Raw genomic sequence first — 22,759 nt, 5'->3', positions numbered from 1 at the left:
GATAGGTGACTTATCTGCGTCATGTTACGAATTGTAGTTTACGTAACATATGTATGACACAAAAATAAGTACTAAAACTCCGTGTGTACAGATAACTTTTGATTAAGATTGTCGAGTTCTTAACAACCAATAAAGTCGACCAATTAAATAGGCTAATAAAATTGTTGGACGTAATGTTAAACTATGATCAGTCAACCTCAAAGTAATCGACTTGACAGCATAATTTTCAAAAACGCCAGATAATATACATATTTTAAGTCTCTTAAGTCAAAAGTTAAGTCAAAATCTTATAAACTTTTCTAAGAAATTTTAGGCGTTTCCTCTGTGATAAATAATGTTATCAGCGTTATCATTTCGAAGATTAAGCTTACCCCTGTTGTGACAAGTTAAAAGCTCATTTTAAGTTATGCCATTTTCGCTTTTAAATTTTTGTTAAATTATCGAAGTAAATACAGTATCACATTCGATAAGTAAGTGCTTTTGCCAGGAATTATCTCAAAGATGTGTCACAAAGTGTGTAATATATTTTTAAAAACGAATTATCTTTTCCAAGTATTGACGTGCAAAGGACACCTTTTTTCCTGAAGTAGTTTATTTTCGTAAGAAGATATGACGTCATTCAATTTCAATTAAAATAAACGATAAATCATTTAAGAACATAATAAATTTTTTTACTTAATGAAGCTCATAAGCTATACGGTTTCTAAATATTAGAAGTTAAAAATTTTTAAACATCAGAATGGTGATTTTTGATTAAAGGCGACAACGGACTGCTAAGGGTTAAAATATTGCATCACTTAGGTGAGAAGTTTTTAAAAACTTGAAAAAGTAAATAAAGAACAATTAGAAAAAATTCTGTTTCTTCTTAGTCGCCATTTTTTAGCTGAACAGTTTAATACAATTTCATATAAGTTATTAGTTTAATTTTGATTAGATATTATCTTTTCAAAGATCATTACTGATAATTTAATAACTTTTAATCAATGAAACCTTAAAAGGCAATTTCTAATTAAATATTTACTCTTTTTATTTTATATATTTGTTTATTGAATTATTTTTTTCCTACCAAACAAAATGAAGATTCTAAGTTGTTGGTTAAGATTTAAACATGATTGCAGAGATACCAACTGCTCCGGACTAATCAAAATAATTAAAAAAACGGTAAATAACTACGAAGTAAATTTTGCAAATATTTTACTATTTTTGCTTGCTTTTTAAAAGGTATAGCATGACGTAAGTACTCTAATGTGGTGAATTGTATAAGTTTACGAATTATTTAGAAATAGTGGTTGATAAAAATCTACTAAATGGAATTTATTAAACCAAGAATCACAGTTGATAAACTGCCACTTTAAAATATATATTTGCTGTCCGAGCAAGTTGACATCTCTGTGATTGTCATGGGTCTGTAAAAAATTCTTTTTTGAGATTCCACTGTAACGTTTAGAAGTAGGTTGTTAATTTTTGGAAAAATTAAGTACTGGTTGAAAGAGCATTTTCTTATTTTTCTAGTGTAAATAAATAGTGTTAATAAATAGGGGCAACTGCCCCTATTTATTAACAGTTACAACATATACTTAATTAGACTTAGGAATATTAGTCGGAGAAGACTGAAATACTTAGTTTTTATATTTTACTTTTTTTTAAAAAGGACATTATTTGCAGTTTTATACACTGAATATTATTACTTAAATCGCTGAAATTCAGCAGTAATTAAATTATCTAGTTTCATTAATTCGTAATAAGAGAAAAGTTCGTCGTTATTGAAGGAAAAGGAAAAAAATAATAAACGACTTCTATCACCTATGCGATTGCTGTAAATATCCATCTTCGTATATTATGGAAGGATATTCTAGAAAAATAATCAAAAAAATAATTTTTAAATTACCACTATAAAAATTATAATTGTTTGTATATAAAATTCTAAAATTTATAACAAGGTTTTAATCTATATTCCAATTATCAAAAAGAACCACCTTAAAGACCACAATACAAGGCGAATGGGAAAAAGGCTGTTAACGGCTCCAGGTGCCCAGATATATTTCGATGATGATGATAACAAATTTTTAATGCAAATAAAAATTTCATAAAATGCTACTGAAGAAATTAGCTCGTGTTTTGATAAAGCATTTGCAAATATCAATGATCTGACGGCTCTGATGAAGTTTATAAGTTGTAGATAAGTTCCTCAAAGCGAGGATCAAAGAGACAGGTTTATCTATCCATCCGCATACAATACGAAAAGGTTTCAGAAAAATTAATGTAATGGAAATTTTTATACTACCACTATAAAAATTATAGTTATTTGTATATAAAATTCGAATTTAATATTTTTGGAGAGAATTGATGGGTGCTTTTTGTAATTTCAGTAAATGCTGGTAGTGATACTAGCATGAGATTTTCAAAGACAGTGTGAATTATAGTGATGTTTTGGTAGGATGAATTCAGAAGTGGTAGTAAGTCATCTCAAAGCAACCAAAAACTGTGTAAATGTAGCTTCTACCTAAGAACTGCACTGATAACCGACATACTTAAAAATCTACAGGTTGTTCAGAGTACTAGCCCCCTGGCGAACTTGTGCTCTGGACTATGAGACATAAGATAATGACATGGTTAGGCGTGTAGTCGAGTTCATGGGAGACACAAGCATTAACACGTTCACGCCGGGATGACCCACCGGTGGGTCACGCTAGATTGTCCCATCGGGCGGCTCACCGGAGTAAAAACTGGTAACAAATAAATTTCAGTTTTTAGTTTTTTTTCCGGGAATAATAAAAATCCATAACTACCATGTTTTTAGCGGATGCAATTTTTATATTGAATTGCTTCTTCGTCGTGATATATTTTCTTACAGTGAATTGTTATTGTTGAGAATTGATTAACTCGTCCCGAATATTATCTAATATTGTAATAGTTCTTCTACCAGTATTTTCTCTTTTCCGTCCCGCTTTCAGACGCAGCACCCGGCGTGAACGTGTTAAAAAAATGGTGAAATTGGTGCACGGCCATGGGTGAAAGCCCTTATATAGCAAGACGGAAAAGAGAAAAACCTGGTACGTAAAACATTTCATTCCAGCATTTTTTTTCGAAAAAAATGAAATANTGCAGCACCCGGCGTGAACGTGTTAAAAAAAATGGTGAAATTGGTGCACGGCTGGTAGGGCCACTTCCCATGCTGCTGCCCACAGCCTTTTGGTGGGTTGCTCCCCAGTTTCACCAGTTAAGAAGTAAATTTTACTTAGTCAATTTTTTCTGTTTTACTGAAAAAATTAGTGTTCCGTGTGACAATATATTGGAAGAGTCAAATGAGATATAACTAAAATTTTAATGTTCTATTCCGAACGTAGTAGGGAATATTTTTAATTGATTGAAATATTTTATTCTGCACAATGATAAGTTTATCCAATAAGTGATCTGGTGCTCTGCGCCATGCTGGTGAAGCATACGCGACTATTGCTTTACACATATTTAGGTGAAGTGTCATATTCGAGAGTTTTACCATGAGGGGTCTCAAAGATTACAAGCACTAGTCCCAGTGTTTTAGTTTTACTGGGAAGCGGCCCCTACCCCATTCATCGCGGAACTTAAGCACTATTTTTGTTGAATATTGAAGTAGGCAGGCAGTGGAGTTGCTTTTGTGAATGCTTCAAGCACTTTGCTTGAATAACTAAACAGGAATCAAAAATAAAATGAGCAGCTTGCTCTGAACTATGTTTGAAGTTGTACAGAGTTGTGTCAGCATGAGGAAACGATATTTTCAGAAGGGTTGATGTAATTATTTAGTTATAGTTTTGATATGAGGCGTCAGAGGTGAAATGTGCAGCTATTGATTTGTAGTTTTTATCTTCGCTGTAATTTTCAAATCTAAAAATTTCATAAAGAATTTGCTGTTTTACATTCCGTGGCTTTATCGAAAAAATCTGCGTTAATTTGCATATAGGCTGTGATAGAGTTGGTATTCCGGAAGAACCATTTGACGCAGGTTATTTTTCTAAGGATCTTGGTAAGTTTACAAAGACGTATTTTTAAAAGTGGATATATATATCTTTTAAATGTTAATGATCAATGGTAATTACTGAAAGTTTAACTGTTTTTAAAAAAAGATAGAGTTACTGAGATGCAAAATTGTTCCTGACAGCGGATAAATATTTTCGAGTGGTAGTCTTTTAATGTATGATTCTTGGTTTGTTATGTTTGCTTTAAGAGTTTTTTACTCGCCACTACTTCTAAATAGTTCAAAGGCTTATGTGATATATCGTTTTCTTACAGTTAAGCCTTGTTGAGTATTTAAAAAAGATGGCAAAACTAACATGAAATCTTCAAATTTTAGTTAGTAGTCCTCTAGTGCTTTTATTTATTTATTTTTTTTAATTTTTAACTGAAAGCCGTTTTGCCAAATTCAATGAAAAAGCTCCCTCTTGCTCTGCAGCTTATTTCAATGCAATATTCCTATATGAAAACTTAACTGAAGACTAGAACATCAGACCAATAGCAGCATACTACTGCAGTGACGCATCATACTCGACAGCAATAGCAAATACATAACGTCATTTTCGCCACATCAGCTTAGCTCAAGTTATACCTCATACTTTTACATTATGGTCTTATCTGCATATAATTACACAGTCAGAACTCAATGATCCACACTCCTTTTCTACATTTGCATTCCACCACCTCATCGAAACAACACAAAGTTCAAGTTGAAGATGAATGGGAAAAGGGCCGAAAGCGGCCTCAGGTGCTCTGATGTTTATTACAGTACAGTGCAGTACGGAGCTCCGAAGTTAAGAAGTTTTTACTGTTCCAAAAAAATTCGGATAAATTGACAGACTTGGTTTAGAGTTTGGACAAAGCTGAGATGTCCTTCATAAAAATTAGCTCGGCAAAAGTGTCGGAAATTAGAAAAACTTTGGTCATGTTCAGAATATATTTTAAGACCCATATATTATCATAATATTAACCCACAATTTTGAAATTTGGTTAAATATATTGTTCTATGTACGCATACTACCATACAAAGCAAAAAAAATTAAGGGTGTATTGGGACCACACAATGGGCCATAATATGGTCCCACTGGGCCCCAATGCAAAACCGTGGAAATGACTTTGCTTGTCTTGCGTTAAAAATGTATTGATAGCTAAAACAAGTATCTATATAAAAAAAAAACTTTTAAAATCATTTCTATATATTTCCAATCATCATGAAATCCTTCATTTCTCTAATTTCTGCTTTGTGCAATAGCAATTAGATGCGTTTAGCTCTCTGCACTCTGAGTTTTACAAAATGCTAATAAGAGCACTAAATAATTTAAAATACATATTAAAGTGTTTCTATGTATTTTTTAAAAATTTTTAAATAATGTAGTTAATAATTACTAATCTGAAAAAAATTTAATTTTAGAGTGGTGATTGTTGATGGAACCCCAGAAGTAATATCGGTATGCAGAGATGCCAACTGCTCCGGACACGCCAAAATAATTTAAAAAACGGTAAATAACTACAAAGTAAATTCCAAAAATATTTGACTATTTCTGCTTGCTTTTTGAACGGCATGGCTTGACATTGGTACCATTAAGTGGTAAATTATTTAAGCCTACGAATTATTTGGAAATAGTGGTGGATAAAAATCTATTAAATTGAATTTATTAAATCAAGAATCACAATTGATAAACTACCACTTTGAAATATATATTTGCTGTCCGGAGCAAGTTCGCATCTCTGGGTATGCAAAAAGCTTAATTCCAGGAGAAAATTTCAATATTTTTAGTACGGAGTAATCTCTGTCTTTTATAATTTTTTTAAAAACCTTTCAAAAATATTTGTGTTGCGGTTTTACCAAAATAAAAAACATGTTTTGTTAGTTTTTAAGCACTGATGGCGTCTTTCTATGTTTCGTCTTGTTTTGATAATTTTCAAAAACACTTTAGGCGATTTTTTTCTATTTTCATTCAACTATAGAAACGCTGATTTGTTTAGTAAATTCGAAAATTAGGTTGTGGCAAATATTTTTTTGAACAATACCCTTTAGTTGCAAACAAATAATAATTGCAATCATTGGTAAACAAGTTTTAATACTAAATTTAGAATAAATCAATCGACGTATTGATAATGCCTTTCCTGCCTTTATTAATGCATTTATTATTTTCTATCATCCTTTTATTCTATATTTAGGTACTTCCCTAAACTTTCATCACGTGACTAAACTGAGTTTAACTGATGAAATCAACATTGTCTGCGACTTGACCTCCACTAATATTCTCCCACGAACCGAATACTACATCTGATAGTCAACTTGCAAAGTCATCTTCTGTTGTTTCATTGATGATAATATTACGTTTGTTTACATTTTAAGAGACCTTAAATGTCCTCGATTTACTTTGTTTATTTACTTTTTTTGAACAGTAACGTTCCTTCGTACGCATTAACCTTTTTCTACGTTCAAACTGAGCTACACGGTGCTTAATCAATTTATTCCAGGGTTACAAAGGCCTTAATGTTAAAAAATCAAATAAGTTATATCCGTATTTTTCAGAAAAATTATATCTGTATCAGAATCCATTGCCCCTTTTATGTATTTTCTTCTGACTCTCAAATTTCAAGCAAAAATATTTTTTAAAAAATTATAATAAACAGTCTTACAGTTACCCCAAAAAGAATGTTAAAGGGTGGTCAGGGAGTCGGTCTCATACCAGGAAGGTCTCGGGTTCAAATCCCGCTTCTATCTGTCCATCTATCTATGTTGGGGCGACGGTAGGCCATCTACATTGTCCACAAAGAAGTGTTCAATAATTTAAGGATTATGAGGTGTCGAAAAATTAGATTGGCGTATTTTTTTACTTTTGACGAAATTAATTTCTTTTAAGTAGTGACGATAGTTATTTCGTCACTTTGACGAAGATGAAGAAATGTTCACTCGGAGCATATAACAGGAAACGGCTTCGTGAAATTTGATTATCCATTTTTTACAGTGACAATTAATAAATTACAAGACACCATGATGGGTCAAAAAAATTAGATTGACGGAGTATTTCTTAACTTTTGATGAATTTCGTTTCCTTGAAGAAGTGACAATGGTTATTTTGTCCCCTTGACGAAATAACATGTACTAGGGAATAACATATATAATATATACTTAACGAAATATTTTATATATATTACATAACGGAGGACACGGTAGCCAGGAAACGGTATTCTCAAAAACGAAGAAAATTTCGTGAAATTTGAATATCCTTTTTTTTTAACAGTAGATGGGACACTGGTGTCCCTTTTATATAGATATTTTTAAACGCTCTAATTACAAGCCAGCATTAGATGTTAAAAAAATTAGATTAGCGAAGTACTTCTTTACTTTTGACGAAATTAGTTTATTTGAATAACTTTTGTCACTTTGACAAAATAACATTAACCGAAGAATTACATATGTATATACTTGACATATAATTGACGAAATAACATATATTTGACTAAATACATGCATATATAACATAACGGAGCATATACCAGGAAACTGTTTCGTCAAAAACGAAGACAATTTCATGAAATTTGAGTATCCATTTTTTTACTGTGGATAGGACATCGGTGTTCATTTTATATATATTTTTAATACGCTCTAACTACAATCCACCATGAGGTGTCAAAAAAATTAGATTAGAGAAGTACTCTTTACTTTTGACGAAATTAGTTTACTTGAATAACTTTTGTCACTTTGACAAAATAACATATATTTGACAAAATACATGCATATATAACATAACGGAGCATGCACCAGGAAACTGTTTCGTCAAAAACGAAGACAATTTCATGAAATTTGAGTATCCATTTTTACTGTGGATGGGACATCGGTGTCCATTTTATATATATTTCTAAGACGCTCTAATTACAATCCACCATGAGGTGTCAAAAAAATTAGATGAACGAAGTACTTCTTTACTTTTGACGAAATTAGTTTACTTGAATAACTTTTGTCACTTTGACAAAATAACATAAACCGAAGAATTACATATAATATATAATTGACGAAATAACATATATTTGACTAAATACATGCATATGTAACATAACGGAGCATATACCAGGAAACTGTTTCGTCAAAAACGAAGACAATTTCGTGAGATTTTTGGTATTAATTTCTTACAGTGCTTGAGGCAGTGTATTACATTCCCATTAAATTTTTATTAGTATTTACAAGTGGCATTTAACACACAGAAAAAAAGCATAATTAAGGAAAAATTAATTTTCATCTGAAATATCATTATTATTAAGCATTTTACATCGTTTAGTTTGGGCGTAACTTAACCTGAAATCTTTCTTTCGTTTGCTCAGCTTGTTAACAACTATTTTTTGTTTTCTTCTTTCTTTTAACGAAATGAAAAATAAATAGTTGGCGTTGAAAGCAGAAAAAGGTCGCCAAACGTTTATAAACAACATGACGCAACTTCTATTTGATGTTGGGGAAGACGATGTTTTTGATTAAAACTCTGTTTTTATTCATCTGTTATTAGTTTTGTTAAGTAGAATTCTTTCAACTGTTTACAGGTTTTGTATTGAACCTGAACGAGACATGTAGTATGAAATTCGAATCAAACTTTGCATCATACGATCCCGATTTTGAAAGTCAAGGTAATTTTCGAAAAAAAGAATAGCGCTACTTAGCTTATGCAAATGATTAACAAATTTATAAATGCAAGATGAAAAAAAAATATTAATTGGCGTATGTATTACCATGAGTGCTGCAGTCTTAAAAAAATTATAAAAAGTTGATAAATGTTACATAGGTCTGATTAAATTTTCATAATCTTTTATTACCTTTTTAATATTAAGAATTAATATTGCTATTGTTACATCTTTAATTTGTAAATATTTTAATAGTTCACTTATTATACAATAGTAAATATTTTAATAGTTAACATAATATTTTAATATTTCACTTAATATTTTGATAGTAAATATTTTAGTAGCAGTAATAATAAATTAACTGCTTCAATATCAGTAAGTCCCGCAGTGGGCTGATCGTAAAGACACGGTTCCCAGCAGATCACCGAAGTCAAGCATCACTGGCTGCGGTCAGTGTGAGAGTGGGTGACCACTTGGATTAGTCTACGTAGGGACAGAGGGTGTGCGGTATTAGTCCTCGTTAAACTGTTCTATCTTAAAGTGCTCGACTTCGCGTGCAGGTCGTCGGGCTACCAAAGCGGAGGTGCCATCAACTCTGCAGAGGTTCAAAATTGTGATGGCATGTCTTCGGATTATCCTCAGGGACGTTTCCCAGATCGTTGCCAATAGCCCAATGTGCAGCTCTAGTGCGACGTAAATAAACAACAACAATATCAGTAAATTTTTCTGTATTGTTTCCTATATTTAATATAGGACTGCCGATTTGTAACTTTTTTTTTGGAAAATTATTTTTAGTGGCAGATAAGTTTTTTCAGTTATGATTCTCTGTTCTGTAAATTTCACTTGAAACTATTTTCCACTGGACTTCACATAAATGATTCAAAAGTTTGTGTCAAACTCCTTTTTGTTCCAGCTCTCCTATGGTGAGGCTTTTAAAAGGTTGACAAAATTAACAAACATTCTGAAAACTTTAGTTTTTAATTGTGTACCCGTCTATAAAATATTTTTCATAAAACATAATAGTTTTGCAGACCTGCTTAATGAATATTCCTTTCGATTTTTAACCCAGACAATCTTTACTACTTACTAACTGACACAAGAACATATACTCTGTCATTTGAGGTTTTCTTAAATCACATTTTTACTAAGTAGTGAGCAAAAGAAATGTGCTTTATATTAAATAAAATGCACGTACCTTCGAGAAAATTTTAAATCCTTTATATCTAACGTCCTTTTAAAAGCACATTCATTTCTGAAGAAAAGAAGGCAAAAAGGTGATAACACAGAAAGCTCTGAGCGCTTATGTATATTAAGATAAGAAAAAAAACTATAACACTATTACCACCATGATATACATAGCAAATTATTCAATTTTAGAACAAAATCTCATATGCATTCAATAACTGAACTCAATCATGCAAATTATTCATTTTTTAAAACGAAGTAGCCCTCTGCATTTGCATTCTATACTAAATTCAAAGATAGATGCTAGAAAAATTTGTCAATTTTAATCTTTTTTAAAAGATTTTTGCTTTTTTATTAGTTTACAATTTTAGTCTCCAGTTTCATCCTTGCATTAGTAACACATATGCCAACTTTCACGATTTCTATGAAAAGATTTTCCCAGTGGTAAGAAGCTTTTTTACTCTAATATATGATTTTTGGTTTAAAAATAATTGATGTAAAATTATTATGCTACCATGAAATGAAGAAATAGAAATAGAATACCCTAAAAGTGATTTCGAAATTTAAAAATTTGCGAGATTGCTTTAATACTTTTACTTCGCTTTTTTACCCCTACCGTGAAAAATCTTTAACAAAAATAGTAAAAGTTGGCAGCTATATATTATAGAATTATAAACGCACTCAGCTTTGACTCCGGATCCGAATTATATAATAAATATTGAGCTACACATTGAAATATTATTGTAGCCAGACCTTTATTAAAAACTTCATTCGCATTAAAAATATACAAATTGAAAATGATAGTCGACATGTTTCAAGTGCCCAAAGATAGGTGCCCAGTTTCATGATTTGCCAGGAGTAAATGAGAAGAAACACACATTATTTGAAATATAAAATGTAAAATTTTCTATATTTATTTATAAATTTTTTTTAAGGCAGGCACTGAACTATCATTCTTTACCTCTGAAGATGCCGGAAGTGTTGCTCATTTATCGTTACCTAGTGGGCACCTGTGAATCTACGTCACGGAGGCGAGCAACATTACCCACGCCACACTGCCAAAGATACCCGTTAACAGGGCGGGCCACATTCACACAACAGAGAACAACAGGGAGAGAGAGAAACATCCATGTTCTCCACGGGAATCGAACCCGCAACCATGGGATTTGCAGTTAGGCATGCTGACCAATCGGCCACTTGGCAACTTTAAAGTTGCCAACGAAAACCGGTTAAATAAAAATGAAAAAAAGGACATTAAAAACCACAGTAGCTAAGAGAGGCAAATCGGGATAAACTGCATAGCCATGCGCTATGGAGACATGTTGAGGAATTAATGCCGGAATCAGCATTCATACGAATAAAACAAGATTCCAGGGCATCAAGATGAGTTGATGTGACTGGAGTGGAAATAATTTCGGCATTGTTGAAAGTGAATTAGGCCCAAAAGTCTGTGAATGAACATCAATTAATAATTTAACATATTCTTGGAAATGGACTTATGGATCGTGCTCAAGAAAGTTTTAAACGTGTGCAGTTTGTTCGATGTAGCCAGGGTCGCACTGACAAAAAATATGGTAAACGCAGCGATTTAATGGATTTAAATTTAATTTTCTTAACAGGCTTAAAATTGACTTCAAAACCGAAACGGGAGAGAATATTCGAAATTTAATTTTGTTAACAGAAATTTAATTTTGTTAACAGGTTAACAGAAATTTTATTTTGATTTTATTTGATTTTAATTTTGTTAGCAGCAATTTAATTTTGTTAACAGGCTTAAAAATGACTTTAAAACCGAAACGGGAGAGGATTTTATAAAATCAATTCAGTCAAAAGAAATTTAATTTGATTTTGTTTTGATTATAATTTTGTAAACAGAAATTCAATTTGATTTTGTTTTGATTATAATTATATGAACAGAAATTTAACTTGATTTTGTTTTGATTATAATTTTGTAAACAGAAATTTAATTTTGTAATAAGCTAAAAAATAACTTTAAAATCGAAGCAGGATGGGATATTAGAAATTTAATTTTGTCAACAGAAATTTAATTCTGTCAACAGAAATTTAATTTTGTTACAAGCTAACAGAAATTCAATTTTTATTTTGTTTTTGTTAACAGATATTTAATTTGTCAACAGGCTTAAAATGACTTTAAAACCGAAACGGGAGATGATATTAGAAATTTAATTTTGTTAACAACCTAAAAGAAATGTAATTTTGATTTTGCTTGATTTTGTTTTGATGTTAATTTGTAAATAGAAATTCAATTTTCTTAACAGGCTTTAGATGAATTTAAAACCGAAATGGGAGATGATATTAGAAATTTTACAACAAACGAGAGAAAAAAAAAGAAAGTAAAATAGCAAGCTCTCTGCAAGGATTGGAAGAAGAGGGGTGTTTGGGTAGGTCGTTTTTCTTGAATCAATGAAATAAACGAGTAGACGATAATTGAACCAATGAATCAATGAAATTCTATTTCATTGATGGAATAGAATCAATGAGATAGAAGAATGAAGTACTTCTGCTACCAGTTTATTCCTTTTTGAATAAAAGAACCGTCATTCAAAAAAGGAAGCCAAGCTCAAATGGGCTGAGAGGTGTAAAAATTATTTAACTCTGAAAAATGACTCGTTACTAGAAATCCAACTGTATTGTTAATAAATGTATCTAAAAAGATAACCCACTTCTTATGAAAAAAAAAGAAGTTTTCAGTGAAATTGTTACTACTTATCAATACGGAAGTGATTTTTTGTGATGAAATTTATAAAACCAAAATTCAGACTGATAATTTATCCGTTCTTCTTTCAAACAATCAACATTTCTGGGAATAAATAAACATTTTTAACAGTTTTCTACGATACGTCTTGAAATTGATTGGGTAAGTGTCTATTCTAAATTAATAGTTTTGTATTTATAATAATTTTAAAGAGATGAGGAAACATATCTGCATCGTATTTGTGTGAATGCATTGAAATGAATTTTGGAATTACAGAAACAACAGTATTCGCTAATTCCATATTTCATATCATATTCATTTACAAAATGAGTGTAACCGACAAATTTGCATGACTTTTTCATTCGGAAGAATTTTAGGTTTAGAATAAAAGATAATTTTTGGAAAAGAAAAAGTAGAAAAAAAAATTTCTGTCCCCTATATTTCTTTTAAAATTCTTTTTAACACAAGTATTGTTATTGCAACTCTTATTACAGATTAATTTCAAATTTATTTAAAATTTAGTTACTTTAGCAAATATCTAAAATGTATTATTATTATTTTTTTTTTTTAAATTTAAAAACAGGGGAAGAGGAGTCGTGATTTATTTACGTAAGCATGACAAGGAAGTAATCTGCCTTTTGCAGACAAGGGGGATGTCGAAAAGGGCCAAAAACACGATTGCGTAATATTTAAACTAAGGATGCAATGAATATTCGGCCACTATTCGGTATTCGGCCCTTTCCGAATATTCGGTTGGCCGAATTCGACAAAGTATTTTTCAACTGATTTTTTTAAAATTTTATTTCCAATAGATTTAATATAGAATAATCTGAAATTATTTTTTCTTTTAGATATAAATTTAATATGTGGTTAGTTCTATCGATATAAATTTCATAAAGGGAAAGCAATCAAATTACCAGGTTTTTATCTTTTTGCAAAAGATGAACAATTCAGTCATTACCCGACTAATATATGTAGAATTCCAAAGATGATTGTATTCTGAAAAAACGAAAGAGCTGTTATTATAACTATTTATTATCTATCATGTTTTATTAAAGAATGAAAGAACCCTGATTACCCAAATTTATTAATAGTTATAATTTAAACGCACGACAACATAATATTGGCAATAATATTTGGTTGGTAGGACGTTTGACTCGTGTTCGTGAAAACGGGAGTTTGAATTTACCCGGCCGAAGAATCCCCGAATGGTGACTGGTGCACGTTAGAATTTGTCGGTTCACAAAGTCCTCCAAATTCCCATAGCAAATGAATACCTCTGAGGAAGCCTCGATGGCACGGGGGGTAGAACGTTCGCCTTCCGATGAGGAGAACCGGGTTCGAATCCCAGCGATGGCGGTCGATACGAATCCGACCACAGTGCTGATGTGAAATATCTTCAGTGGTAGACGGATCATGGGTTAGAGTTCCTTTGCTGTCAGGCTAACCGTGGGAGGTTCGCTTCATCTTCATGTAAAGCAAATGCCGGTTAGTTCCATCAAAAAGTCCTCCACGCACGGCAAATTTCTCCTTATACCTGATCCAGGAATTCCCTTGTCTTCTGGATTGGGCTCAAAATTACAGAGCTACGGAGTTGAACATTGCTAGTCGTAAACACGAAAAATTTAATTGGCTGTTCAACGATGGTTATAAAATAAAAATAAAATACCTCTGTGGGTACTGAATTGGAGAAAAATCGTTTTCAGGTTCAGGTCAAAATTGCCATCTGCTGATGGATGTATGAATGGGTCCTTCCGGTGAATAAATCGTATTCTTGACCATAGGTTGAACCACTGAAAAACAAGAAGCGTACCTCTTTCCCATAATAGTTGTTAATAAAGAGAGTGCAATGGTCTATAAAATGTTTGTAATCCAAATTCTAAATTTACCGCTTTTTTTTATATTCTTGATCGAATGCTTAAGATATAATTTCTCATACGAATCAGAATGGCGGATTTACTTTAAAAAAAAATTGATAATTAGCGCTTTGACGCCGAATTTTTTAAAAAGTATTTTTCATTATTTTCTATTAAATTAGCTATAAATAACCGAAAAGTATTACATTTAACATTTTATTAATTTATAATTATGAAGGAAATGCAGGTGCATTTTTCTCCGTCAAAGGTAAATTCTTCCAAACAAGACTCACTTAAAAATAAGAATTTTTCAAATTTGCACTTATTTACAAGCATTTAGATCTTAGAGAAACAGTTATCCATCATTGAAATTTCTTCAATTTGCAAAATTAATTATTGATAAATTTTTAAATATGAATGAAGTTTTTTTTTGGATTTTATAATTTATAATTCCTATAATTTAATAGATTTCTTTTAGTAACTATTAGACTGCTTTCATAATTAAAAATGCCAAATTATATAATTTCAGCAACTGTTAGACTGTTTCTCATAATTAAAAAATACCAAAATATATTTTTGCTTGTAATTAGAGATTCAGAAAAAAATATATAAAATGGACATCCACTAAAATCATGAAAACGGAAAAATAAACGCGATGTAAATAAAAAGTACAGTACTGTTTGAGATTCTTGTTCCCTGTAAATAACAGAACGGAAAAAAAGGATCATGGAGTTCCATTTTCCTAACTGTCAAATTTAGTACGTAAATTAAATATGAAAACGCTTGGAAATGAAAATAATTTCAAAACTAAAATTTTTTTTTCCATATATTTTAAAATAATTCTTGAACAGTAAAAATAAATTTTGAATGAGAACAGAAATTCGTAATTAAAAAAGGAAATTTTATTTGTTGTCAGACGCAATGGAGAAAACATAAAAATTTTAGTTTTACCTTTTCTCAACATTAAGCAGTAAACGCAAGGTGGTTAAGTGTTTCTGTTTTAATTCAATAGATGGCACTTACCTAGAAACCTCATATTATTCAGTCAAATTAATAAAAAAAACAAAAACAACCTAGATTGAAACTTTAAATGCTGCCATCTATACAGTATTAAACAAAACAAATCTATGAATTAAAGTAGCTTCTTTTTATTCTTTTTCCTCAACGGAACTGCTCTAAATAAAATACAATAAAAAAATCAGCCAGTACCAAGGATTAGAAATACTTTACTGGTATATAATTAACAACTATATAATTAAATAAAAACCATGTTTTAAGGTGCGGTTATCTTAAACTTAGCTACTTTTGCTAAAGGAAATCTAATGGTTCATAGTATTTATTTATAAGTATAGCAATCTATCAGTAAAAATATTAAATAGAAAAAAATTTATAATTCAACTATAAATATTATTATTAATCCATTTTTGTAATGTTCAAAAAAGTTATTAGCTATGCACTCGGCTAATTATCAATTAGTGCGTGAGTAACTCAACTCGTGCATGTTTTTTTCATTATTATACGTTAGAGCCAATTATACATGCCCATATAATTTGAAATTAAATTCACAAAACATAAAATTGAAAGGCCAAAAACAAATTTACCATGCTTCAAATATATATTGTAAAAAAAAATAAAAAAAAATATTCAGCATTTTTGCGAGAGAAGTTATTAACTTTAGTTACTGCAAAATTTAATCTAGTGAAATTTTGGGCTTGTTTTGAAAGTTTATCTTTTGAGACCGAATTCTTTCCATGCCATGAGAGACCTAAACGCTATTTTTTTTATTTGCAGAAAACTTGATATTTTGAAAGCATTATGGAGGTCTCGGGCTGACCACAGCCAGAAAAAATTTTGAAACTGGTGACAAATATTTCACGAGGCTGATGGAAATTTTGAAGGTTTCGCTTTCATTTTAATTTTTAGAATTAAACAATTTTGAGCATCCAGATACATGTCTTTTATAATTGTAAATATACTTTGGTAGATAGGAATTTGTAGAACAATTTTTTTCTTCAATTTCTCACTACCAGTGCTTTAATTTTTTATGCAGCTGTCCTATAACAATTGATTAGAACTTTTTTTAAAATTAAATTTAATTTTAATTTTTTTTCATCAAAGTTCCTCCATGACTTATTTGCTGCTGAAAAAAATTATTTCCTCGTAATTAATAGATGTTTAGAGGATTAAATTAATAAAAATTTTCTTATAAAAATTTGAATTATGAAATACATATTGAAAAAAAATCTACGCTATGACCTCATTTTAAGCTAAAAGTAGCAATTAATAGAATATTAAAATAATTGTTTTTAATGAGTAGGTACCACTTTACATTTTAAGTTATGACGCTTTACTTTTTATATTATTTCATTAATCTTATTTTAATAGGATTGGTAACTTAAAAATAAGATGTTGATGTATTTGGACGTAGCAATCATGTCATTCGGATAAATGAAAAAGGAGGTTAAAAAGTAAACCAGTTGCTGCAGTCTGGAAAAAATTGAATAGTGGTAGATACCGTTTCAGAAAACGGAATTATTTAATAAATTAATATCAAGCAACAATATTTTGCTAACTAAAATAAATACATATATACAATTGACCTTATCTATGATCCAAATGTTAAAAGGAAATTAAAATCTATAAAATAACAATCAATATCATGAAACCTTGATCACTTCTTTTTATTTTTTCCAGTCAGAACTCATAAATAAAGCTCCCAAAAGTCCACCAAAATTATTTAACTGGTAATAAGCTAAGCATTAAATCAATAGGTAATTTCAATAATTTTGTAACCGATTCAAATAAAATAATATTTTTATTCTATATGTATCAGATTTCTGTGTATGAAATAATTTCTAAATTATTATGGCAATCAATATAGTTTTATGAAGATTCTTTTAAAAACTTTAATAAAAAAGACTTTATTATTCAAGTTTTGCTATCACATAAATGTTTTAGCGGACCTTTAAGAGCTCTGCATTAAACGCTTACTGATTTCTAAGTTAGCTTACTCTGGACTTTATTTTTTAAAATGTTAGAAATAATGAATAAAGTAAAAAAATAATTATACAGAGAATAAATCTAAATAACCGAATAAATTTATAAAACTAAATAAATACAATTTTAATAACTGAAATTTTTAAATCATGTTACTGAATTTTACAAAAACTTTCCTATTGTAAATGTACTAGAGTTAGTTTGTTAGCGTCTGAAAAAAAAAATTACAGAAATATTAAATTTAAGGCGAAAAAAAAATATTAAGGTGGAAAACTGCATTTTTTTTTTTCATGTTTGTAGCAACTAGAATAATATATTACTCTAAATAAATGTATACGTAGATCCGAAGGCAATGGATTTGAATGTTTAATTCTAAATTGAAAGCTGAGTCTGAGGAATTTTCAGCTTTTTTATTACAAAATTGATACCACTATTTGAATTTTTACAGATGCTAAAACTTGTATAATGTTAAAAATAATTGGAACTGTAGTTTTACAAAGTTATAAATACGAAAGCCCACCAACATTGAAAAATATAAGTGCGTTAAAAGTTAATTAAAATTCAATCCAAACCCTTTTCTGTCGATGAAAGCTGTAAGCTTATCTTTTATCTTTCCCGTAATTAACGCAAACGATCTAATGCATTAGTGCAAGATAAACTAGAAAGCGAATATTGAGAAGAGGTTATAAACATGTATTTCGCGCGTGATTATTTTTTAAATAAATATAGAACAAGTTTAAAAGAAAAAAAGAATAACTCTTTCTTTCCGAACTCATAGCGACTTGGAATGCTTCAGAATATTTTCTCCTCTTGCCCAACAAAAAATTTTCTTATCCTTTTCCTTTCTATAGATTCCAATTTTTCAAGGTCATAACCTTCTTTGATAAATCTAAGTGGGAGGGAAGAAAAGAGGGAATAGGGGGTATTGGTTCCCTCAAGGTGAACTGATGTAAAAAGGTGTTATTAGTATCATCATCTTCGTATACCTGGGGTTGTTGTATATCGAAGCAGGGGAAATGATAAAAAAATGGGTTGTTTTTGATCAGTAATACGGGAACCAGTTTGATATTTTTTTTTTATCTAGTTTTTGTTTCTCATTATCGTTTTAAGAATATAAAAACTGTTATTTTTTCCAGCTTCTAGTGTTACCCCCAGCGTTATGATAGCGAAGGAACGAAAAAGCTGCTGATCGAAAAAGGAGGCATCGATATGTTTTTGTTTACATTGTTGATCGGTGGCTTAACATTGCTGATTTGGCTTTTATGGTCCTTTTGGCGACAGGAAAGAAGAAATCAATACCTTGACGCGAAAGAACGAGCGATTTTTATTAGTGGTTGTGATACTGGCATTGGTCATCGTTTGGCAATTTATTTCGCGGATTTAGGATGCAAAGTCTACGCCGGTTGTTTGGATCCCGAAAAAGCTAAGGGTTCGCTTCCAGATAGCGTCCACATCGTTCCTTTAGACATCACTAATGACGAAAGCGTGCGGAATGCAGTGGAATTAGTTACAGACTCTCTGAAGCAGAATGATCAAGGTAAGATAAATTATTACTTAGCTGCCAAAATTAGTATTTTTTGAAAGAAGTTTTTCGAAATTAAAATTGCATTAATAATTGTAAGACGAAATTTTTTTAAATTTCATAAGCACCTAAAAAATTCTTGAAATGAATAACAAAGATTTAAAATATTAAGTTAATTATTTACATGTAAAGGTAGTTAAAGTGATTTAAAATAAATTTTTTCGAAATCAAAAAGGAATTATTAAATTTAAAATAATAAATTAGAAAGTTCACCGTGAATAGCTATCTCTATAATTAAGTTTTACTTCAAACATTTAATATCCGGCAACTTTTTCTTTTTAAATTTCCTTTATGAACTTCATTTAAATGTAGTTTAAGATACGTATTTCTGTTTGGAATTATTGTGCTTCAATTATTGTTCATTTTGTAAGCAGTTCATCATAAGCTGAACAAAAGAATTTTGAGCTGAAACTTTATTTAATAATATCAGAAAGGTTTGATGACAGGGCTGGAAGTTGGATAGAAAAGTTAAAAAGTAAACAAAAAACTGGTAGATAGGCCATTTTATTTATAGCTATTTATCGAGAGGAGTAAAATGAGTTCGCACTATTGCTATCAGTATTTCTAACTATTTAATTTTATTCATGTTTTATATATTAAAATATTAAAAAAAACATTAAAAATGTTGTAACTAAAATTTTGTTAAAATCTGGTAGTCATTTACAGAGATGCCAACTGCTCTGGACATGCCAAAACAATTAAAAAATCGGTAAATAACTACAGATTAAATTTTGCTATTATTTGACTATTTTTGCATGACTTTTTCATACCTGCCAACTCTTCCAGTTTTTCCGGAAGATTTTTTTTTTTCATATTTAAAGTGCTAGCAAAATTCATGTTATTTCACTAAACCTTTTGTGTTACATTAATAATTATAAATAAGTTTGACCACCACTACATATAAATAATTACAAATATATAAAAAGCCTATTATCCTCACTATAGCGATTTTCAACCTGGTTAAAATATAAATATCTTTTTGAGTAAAACTGTTTTTTGGTAATTGTTTTACTACCACTTGGAAAATCCATTCTCGAAAAGAATAAATCTTGGCAAGTATGCTTTTTAAAGGTATAACAAGACATCAGTACTATAAAGTAGTGAATTATATAAGCCTACGAATTATTTAGAAATAGTGGTGGATAAAAATCCATTGAAATGAATTTATTAAAATTTATTATTATTATTTTATGAATTTATTAATGGCGCATCGCAATAGCTCTCCCAAGAGCATCCCAAGCATTTTCAATAGGATTCAGGTCAGGGGATTTGACTGGCCAATCCATTCGTTCCCTAAGTCACTATGGCTCGTAATAGTTAAATATTTTATAACCATCGTGGAACAGCCGACCCAATTTTCGGGTTTACGACTACTAATGTTCAACTCTGTAGCCTTGCAATTTTGAATCCAATTCAGAAGACAATGAAACTGTTGCATGAAGTATTGTGAGAAATTTGCCTTCGTGGAGGAATTTTCGATGGAACTAAATCGCATTTGCTTTACATGGTGAGGAAGACCACGAAAATCTCCCATGGTTAGCCTAACGGCAAGGGGACTATAACTCATGATCCGTCTACCACTGAAGACATTTTTCGTCAGCACTGTGGTCGTTGCAAGCCGGATGCGGAACTCGTATGGACCAGATATCGCTGGTATTCAAACCCGGTTTACCTCTTTAGAAGGGGAACGCTCTCTCTCCCGAGTCATCATGGCTCATAGTAATTAAATAGAAAATCTAGCAATTTAACTAAAATCTGATATGCACATATTCAGTACTTGATTTAATGGCAAAAGTTTAAAACTTTTCAAATCGCAAAACAAAGCAATGGTTGGCGAGTAAAAGTGAGATTAAAATAACCATACCAAAAATTTTACGTTTCTCCGGTGTTTTCTAAAAACAATTAATCGTAATATGTAGTGAAAGCTAAATCTGAGAGTACGGCATATTAGGAGAAGTCCGAAGACCATTCTAACGATAGTTTTCCAAAACAACGTCAAAATGCTAATGTTGAAAATACAAAAATTGTATGTCAATAACGAATTGAAAGTAAGTTGCCTTCCGCAATCGCATAATTCTTTTTTTTTTTTAACGGAAATTAATTTTTCTGCTGTTAAAGTGAAGAAAGCTATACAAAAAATGGTGAAATGGAAGAAATTTTTCTCAATATTGTTTTCGATGCAGTAAGGTCAGAAACGGAAATGATTTCACCTTATAATCTTAACATTTTATGGTTATGGAGCAAATATGTTCAGACAAGTTATTTTTCGTACCTAATCTCCCCTCCACTAAAAAAAAAGAAAAAAAAATTAAGAGGGAGAATTTAAGCTATTGTTCATATATGAAAGAGTTTAAATGAGGAATATCTATTGTCAATAGAACAAAAAAAAATTTGTTTAAATTTATACCGTAAATTTTTTCATATCTGTCAGCTATATCAAATATACGCTTCATATATATCTAGAAATAATAGTTTCCTGAAAAATTAATATTTTGAGTTAGTGAGGTTTCGTATGAATGTATTTTTTTTTCCTCATGCCTATTGTTCTTCTACCACAGATTTATGGGCTCTGATCAACAATGCTGGAGTTTGTATTTTTGGACTGTTTGAATGGCAGACATGGAAGCAATGCGAAACTCAAATCCAAGTTAATGTCTTGGGAACCATGCGCCTAACTAAAGCGTTCATACCTCTGTTGAGAAAAACAAAAGGTAAGCACATATTTTCATTAGTTTGAATGTAAAAGCAGGGAAAATTGGGTTTGTGGTTAATGAAAATTTCGTACTACTCATCTTTCTTTTTCTTTTTTTATTAACACGGTGTAACAAAACTAATAGTCACAACTGTAAGGAATGATGTGTTTGTACACGATGTAACAAAACTAATAGTCACAACTGTAAGGAATGATGTGTTTGTAAGTAGTATATAGTTGGGATGTTGTAACTCAGTCTGATCATTTCTGACTCAATATCGATCGATTCGTAATGTTAAACGCCATAGAGAATTGGTGCTCGACCGAAAGTTTGTTTGACCGGTGGCAACGGCCTGTTCGCTCGATATTCAGCTCTGGTGTGAGTATCGATCGGATTTTTCTATGGGAAATATTTTCTGACTCGGTCTGACAGTGTTTCAAGTTGTTCGTTTTTGTTTGATTTTGTCTGCTCTTGTTTTCTTGCGCTCTCACGCGCCCGTTGCCACGCTCGATATGAAATAAATACGAATCAGACTTTTCTATAACAAATATTGTCTGACTCAGTCTGATGCTGTTTCAATACATTCTTTTTTTAAAAAAAAGTCGGAAATAAACATTTGATAGAAATGAAAATATAAATAAAAACTTACCGTGCTTGTGCAGTGCAGATTATCCTTAATGGTGCGGGCAGGGTGCGGCAGTGCGAAGCGTGGCGGGTGCGGCGTGCCAAGCGTGGTGGGTGCGGGAAAATTAATGAATTTTCTTCACATACTCCTCAAACTCTCGCATGTTCTTTTGCATACATTTGTTGATCATGTTTAATAACACGAGTTTCGACACTATGAGAAATGAAACGGGATGTATCAAATAAAAATTCATTTTGTTAAAAAATGATTGCTCCATTTTCTTTTAGTATGTTTTACTTACTTCTTCTAGGTTGTCGAATTTTTGTATAATCGATAGGCGGTAGTTGCCTATACATAGCACGGCGGCATTCGAATAATATTTGCTGAATAATATAATCCTCCATTTCTTAAACTGACTGTTTCTTAAATCAAGAATTGTGTTTTAAGCCGAAAAGCATATAAACAGATGTTTTCTTTATTTATACCAAAGAA

At 30.7% G+C, this 22,759-nt stretch overlaps 1 protein-coding gene across 4 annotated transcripts in view; it reads left to right on the top strand.

The window, feature by feature from the left end:
- Window positions 1–687: 687 nt before the first annotated feature.
- LOC107443594 (short-chain dehydrogenase/reductase family 9C member 7) overlaps window positions 688–22,759 on the top strand; it is a 27,837-nt gene continuing 5,765 nt past the window's right edge. The window contains exons 1-4 of one of the 4 annotated variants that reach the window (XM_043042224.2): window positions 688–801; window positions 16,162–16,268; window positions 18,504–18,904; window positions 21,508–21,660. In XM_043042224.2, the coding sequence (XP_042898158.1) occupies window positions 18,577–18,904; window positions 21,508–21,660 (481 nt within the window). In that variant the 5' untranslated portion in view covers window positions 688–801; window positions 16,162–16,268; window positions 18,504–18,576. Of the gene's footprint in view, window positions 802–12,512; window positions 12,677–16,161; window positions 16,269–18,019; window positions 18,413–18,503; window positions 18,905–21,507; window positions 21,661–22,759 lie in introns of those variants that run through there. The other 3 variants (XM_071184925.1, XM_071184927.1, XM_071184926.1) reach the window with 3 other exon arrangements.

The sequence above is a fragment of the Parasteatoda tepidariorum genome, chromosome 9, assembly GCF_043381705.1.
Source record: "Parasteatoda tepidariorum isolate YZ-2023 chromosome 9, CAS_Ptep_4.0, whole genome shotgun sequence".
NCBI lineage: Eukaryota > Metazoa > Arthropoda > Arachnida > Araneae > Theridiidae > Parasteatoda > Parasteatoda tepidariorum.
This window is presented reverse-complemented; position numbering and strand designations above follow the sequence as displayed.